Genomic DNA, 6,000 nt, shown 5'->3' with positions numbered 1-6,000 from the left:
TCGGGTTTTCAAAGATGCGCCGAAATTGTTCTTTTCGGAGCATTTGTTCTCACGACATTATTCTGTCACCCTGATATGCAATGTCGACGCTTATGCTCTGCCTACCTATGTTTACAGAAGATTAAGAATGTAATGTAAAACGCGACTCACAACACCACTGTGCAATCCTCAATTCTGTACAAGTCTCAATCATTCCCCACAAGAGGAATCCAAGATTTCATGCTCAAGAGCTCCCATCGACGCGAAAACGCTTTCGTGGGGGGGGCCTGCACGGATTTGCTGTCTGTTTTCGGATTGAAAGGGAGTCTTGGACCTGTTGCAGATAAGCAACAAAGGCAAGAAAATCGTCAAAGTCCTCCCAGTTTGTATTGGCCTTTGAACGGATTTCCGGGAGCACCCGGTCCCACAGATGCCGCAGACGGTTATGCGTCGCGCCGAAGTTGGGTGGAGCCCAACGGAGTAGCTCGAGCGCGAAGGTGCACACAGATTGGTTGACCCTTTGGTAGGTATTAGTGTACTTGAAGTTTCCTGCGCCTTCGGAAGGAATTTGGTCAACGAGGAAAACGCAGAATGCGAACCAGGTTGCTGTTCTAAGATGGGCGGCATGCTCGTCCCATTTTCCAAGCAATACACGCGAGAGGTTGTCCCTGCCAATCTCGATTTTGCGAGCTTCGTTGAAGTGGCTTCCGTACTGGTCGAAGTAATCCTGCAATTTAGACATGAAATTTTTGCATTCCCGCCAGCTGCGTGCCGAGTAGAGCCGCAGGTCCCCAGGAGCCGGCATTTCTGATGATAGTCGGCATTCGAATTGACTACGCAGCTGTGTAAGCGGTTCTGATGACAAGATTCCTTTGGGTTTCCGTTCAGTTTCATTCATATTCAGTGAGACCAAAAGCTCGTCAGTCGAGGCGGTACTATTATTTCGTTTTGCGAGAAATTTCGCTCGGGACGGAGTGGAGTTTTCGACTTCCTGCAGATACATAGCAAAGGAATTGTAATCCGAAAACTGCACGTATGACTTTTGCGCACGAGCACGAATATCGGGGAGAACTCCTCTCAGCAAATATGCCATAAATTCATTGCTGCTGATGTCCGGAGTGACGGGCGCCCATTGGATTAGCCAGAGAGCAAAATGAGTGACAGGCTGGGCAATTTTCTGGGAGGCGCTTGCAATTCCCTCAAGGGCTTGCCTGTGGTTTGCGTATCGTGAGAGCTGCTGAGCTAGGAATGTACAGTATAACATCCATGATGTGTTTCCAGACGCTATTATGTGATTGTGCCACTTATCCATCAGTACGGGCGAGATGTATTTTGCACCTAGCTCCACTTTGCGAGCCTCGGTGTAGTAGTTGGGGTAACGGGCGAAGTGGGCTTCCATGGTATTAATATAGTGTACGCACTCAGCCCATCTTCTTCCTCGGTAGCTTCCAAATTCAAGAGCTGGCGGAATTGGCGGAGTAGCTATTCGACGCACAGTTGTAGATTGGATGAATGGCCACGGCGCATCGGGTTGGATGCTTGTCCGATGTTGAGGAGGGACTGCGTCTGTTGCTTCCTCGGGTTCGTACCCGCTTTCAGAGAGAAGCGTCATCTTTTTTTCATTGTTCTCCTTTTCATAAGGCCCTATGTAGAGAGGGTGTTCCAGGGAAGCAGATCCAGGGGCTACGTTGTTGCCCCAGATCGCCGGAGCTGGTGACTCCCGTTTCACTTCCCCGTTGACCATCCGTGCTTGGGTAGGGGCAGAAGTTGCAGCCGCGTGCTCTGATATATGGAGCTGGTGAGCTGCCGGAAGATAATCCTCTAGTTGAACCCGCTCATTATTTGCAGGCGTGTGACCATTGGCAGGTGTGTCGTTATCGGCAAACGTTTGATTATTTTCAAGTGCATTGTTATTTCTCGGTGCCATATTCTCGCCGGAAGGGTTCAGGACAGATTTCATGAACGCATCCACAGCGCTGCTGGTGTCTTGGCCGGGGCAACGGAGAACGCTGTCGATTCCGAGATGACAGGTGGATTTGGAACGACAGACGATCTAGGAACCACCGACGATTGGTGACTAACCGAAGCAAAAGCGTCGGGGCCCACAGTTCGTCGAGCGTTGTCGAGGCGTTCTTGCGCTTCTTGCAGCCATTTCCTCTCCTCCGCGATTTGTGCCTGCAGCTCTATGAGCCGTCTGCGCTTCCGCATCCTTTCCAGATTTTTGGAAAACTGGTGGATTTCCTCATCGAGTTCAGAATCCCCATTGTCGTCGTCGCTCATCGTGTAGGTTATTTGGTTCCCGTGGTGGTGTGCTAAATGAGAGTGTCAGGGGTAGAATGACGCAACATGAGTTTTTTACCGCCTATCACACCGCACCGCCTACCGCTGCACTCAAAACACCGCTGTTCTTGGGGTCTCGACTCTCAACAGACGCACGCTCCTATCCGTGCCAGTGCCTCCACCGCTAAGTACAATTCACACCGATAATGCAATATTCTCCATTCCCCATCTTCTTGACGTTGGTCTCATCCACCCAGTATTCCTGGATCGAGCGGAGAATGTAATCGATTACGTCAATAAGCAGGCCATCTCCGTCTTGCATTAAAAACTAGCCATATACCTCTTGAATCGTTAATGGGAAATTGTGATAGCTGAAGCAAACCATCTGCCAGGTGCTTTGCGAGGCTGCTTCGGCTGGCGATTCTGTGGCGTTCGGTGGTAACATCGATGAGGGAGCATCCGATCGGCTCGTGGCCGCATTTGGGAGGAAACAGTCATCTTCATCATATTGACCTGACAACATGGTTAGTTGGCCTCCAAACTATCTTAGTGATGACAGCGTACTTGCCAGCTTCTTTATCAAGTAGGCCACGGTGGCAGTTATGAATCGCCCTCTGCATTGGACACGGCCAAAGCAATTTGCCGTAGGATACACTCGATCTAGTACCAATTATCAGCCGCTGGCGCAAGATGGGTGTTCGCAACTTACCTTGCTCGCGGCCTAGATGAGATTCCCAATAACAGCCACAATACACTATTCCGATCGAACTTGTGGGAACGACCGAACCAGGGCTGTGTGTCATTGCATATGTCAGCATGATTTCCGGTGAATGAGGGTGGTGCAGACTTGCCGTCAATATAGTCTGGCATCAGCATGGACAAATCAAAGACGAGGTAGCAGGCGTCAGCTCGATTATACGTTCACTAAGGCCCGGGATCACTCCGTACCGCGGGAATGGATGTGGGCCGTATCTGCCAATGCATAGCTGTTTCGTATTTACTGTTCGTACGCCAGGCAAATCTTCAACCGTGTCAGGACAAAGTATCACTGTAGGAGAGGTTAATGGTATTTGGTCTAGGGCAAACTTGGAACTGACCTGAAAACGACTGCTCTCACGGTGAGAGATCTGGGGTAGATCCAGTGCTGCAGCCTGGATTGTCGCTTGCTCAGCTACAACCAGGCTTGACAGCGCTGGCCCTCAGCTCGTGGTCGGTAATTTGTTGCATCATTGGCTGATTCTGCTTTTATAAAAATCGAGATCTCTCTCGGTGGTCGTTGATGCTAGACTTCTCTTCGTTGTCGTCGGATGCTGCGATGGCTCACTCAGTCTAGTATGGGACCGGGCCATGCCGTCCTCGAGGCTTCGAATCAGACATGGGACAAGAGGTGCAAGGCCGTTGGGATACGGAAGCTAATATGGTCACAGTTAACGTTTGGTCAAATAGGATGAAGCTGGGAGAGATAAAAGCATATTGGAATTCTACCATATGACAATCAAAGGGCATTGGGCCTTTCTAGATTTCACCAGCCAAACACGAGTAAAAGGATGCTTCAAGCAGGTGTCCTGGAACAGCGATAGAGAAACGCTCTGGGATTCATTGGTCCGGCCCAACGTGCACTGCATCCTTAGTTTTGAGGACAATGGGGAAGTACGGCTCGGTCGTGGCGAGTGCCATCTCGAAATTTGTCCGATGACTAGAAAGTAGCATCAGCGATCTTTTCTGATGGGCACAGAGCACGACAAGATAAAACCCCAAGTAAATAACGTCTGCACTGAGATCCAAAATGCAGCCCCGGCTATGGGAATAGGCAGAGGCAACGCACCAGGGTGACTTAAAGGAGATCGAGCGGCTCGTGGTCGAATGTTGCCTTCTTATACGGGGAGTCGTTAGCACAGGACGAATACTCTCCATATTGCCGCTCATAAAAAACTTACGTTGTTGGCTATGTTGTTCGCTGCATTCTGGCAAGGTCGAAGCGGCTGTGTAAGGGACGACTTCGATCTATCATTAATCATCAGTAGGCAGCTTATGAAGGCAATTCATAACTCACTGTGCGTGCAGCTTCGATCATTTTGAGGTCATCCAAGGTACGCCAAATGGTTTCCTAGAGGGATAGTAGAGGAGGACTGATCTTGAACATATTCCATGTCAGCATGATTTCAAATGACGGGGCAGCTACACTCACTTGCTGTTTGAAGACTTCAGCATCGAACAATGAGAGGCTAGTGCGATGCAAAAGGCCAGTTTAATTATAAGTGCGTGACTTTGAGGTCAGTCCATACCGAAGTGTTGCTGGCCAAGACGAAAAGCGATCGATATTTCTGACCCAGAGTGACAAAGGAATGCTTGCGAATGACTGTTCTGCTGTTCTGCTCGCAAGAGATCGGGTATTTATAGCATTGCAGCGAGTCATTCTGCTTGTGTCGACGCAACGATCGCTGTGAATTGTGAGGGCACAAACACAGACGACCCTTCAATTGCAGCTGGTTCAACATTTCATCATTGATTTAATGCAGCACTCGGAGGCATTGTATTTTTCTTTCTGGTGATCCAGTTTATAAAAAGCCTTTTCTCACTGTTGGCACTGTTTACACAGTCGTGGGGATGCCACAGAAAAGCATCGATGACGTGTTTAATCATTAACCATTGTGAACCAGTACCTTATTGCGACTGACAGGGTGGCAACAGATCATGCCATTTGATTCCACTCACCGATGATGAGCGCATTATTTTACTCAAAGAATACCCCATCAAAATTAGAGAAACATCAAGCCATGTTGCGCTGCCTGATCCTATTTTATGCACAAGAAACGATAGACGTTGTACAACTTACAGTGCGGCGGGCTCCTGATCTGTGCGGCCCCCGTATGTATCACAACAGAGTCCCTTGTTCTCCCGTCTGCTCTTGCCAGCTCTCCTTTCTTACATTTTCAGAAGACCTGGATGTTTGAAAATGACACCAGCACAGCGCCTATGGAATTGCAGCTTGAATCGGTCGTGGCATTGTAATAATCTGAAGTCACATCCCATGGCTCCGTGTCAGGCTTTCGACGGAGATCGAAGTAGGCGGGCTGATCTTATATGATCGCAGATCTCCACGGTCTGTCTTCGGATTGCCCCCCCTGAATATACAATTATCATTTGGTAAATGCAAATTTCGCTCACACGGGAGAGTTATAACCAAGATTTAAAGCCAATTCACCCTCCTTCTCCACTTCCAGGCCCTCGCCATTAGGACCAACGGTATGATTAATTCAGCGATGACAATTCGGATTGGCTGATATTTTGGAATTATAACCCAGCTTGATTCAAAGGGTGTATATAGAACCCTTCATTGCACATCACGAAACGGACTGATTGTACACTGCCCACATGGTGCAAACGATAAGCTGGACTTTGATATCGTTAGCTCTCCCATCACGTAGGTTCAAAGTTTCGAAAAAATACCTCAAGGGCAATCACCCATAGCCTCGAAATTGCGTCAAGAATAGCAGCCCCTAGCAATAGAAGGCTCACGCTTGATAGATGATGCAGCCTTTTCCGGCCCTGTGTGGCGCCTTTGGTTAACCACAAGTACCATGCGATCTCACAAAGGTAATACAAAAAAAGCAGGAAGAGAGTGATGCAGTGAATTATCTGTAGCATAAATGCCCCCAAAATGTCACTAATATCTTTGAGACCGCAGAGGCCAAAGCATAAACTCGGAGTGCGATACGTGTTGATCGTTTTGTGAATGGA

At 48.7% G+C, this 6,000-nt stretch overlaps 2 protein-coding genes across 2 annotated transcripts; both read right to left on the bottom strand.

The window, feature by feature from the left end:
* Positions 1-223: 223 nt before the first annotated feature.
* N7509_000143 (uncharacterized protein) lies at positions 224-1,906 on the bottom strand (the record flags this gene model as incomplete). The annotated part of the gene is made up of 1 exon (XM_056624790.1): positions 224-1,906. One exon carries the CDS (start codon positions 1,904-1,906, stop codon positions 224-226), a length of 1,683 nt encoding a protein of 560 aa, XP_056494891.1.
* A 29-nt stretch (positions 1,907-1,935) lies between these two features.
* N7509_000142 (uncharacterized protein) lies at positions 1,936-2,259 on the bottom strand (the record flags this gene model as incomplete). The annotated part of the gene is made up of 1 exon (XM_056624789.1): positions 1,936-2,259. The coding sequence occupies one exon, from the start codon at positions 2,257-2,259 to the stop codon at positions 1,936-1,938; it is 324 nt and encodes a 107-aa protein (XP_056494890.1).
* Positions 2,260-6,000: the final 3,741 nt, after the last annotated feature.

Source organism: Penicillium cosmopolitanum (assembly GCF_028827165.1).
Source record: "Penicillium cosmopolitanum strain IBT 29677 chromosome Unknown utg000001l:1.0-706529.0:1.0-706990.0, whole genome shotgun sequence".
Classification (NCBI taxonomy): domain Eukaryota; kingdom Fungi; phylum Ascomycota; class Eurotiomycetes; order Eurotiales; family Aspergillaceae; genus Penicillium; species Penicillium cosmopolitanum.
Note: the sequence above shows the minus strand (reverse complement) of the source record. Positions and strands in the feature narration are given on the sequence as shown.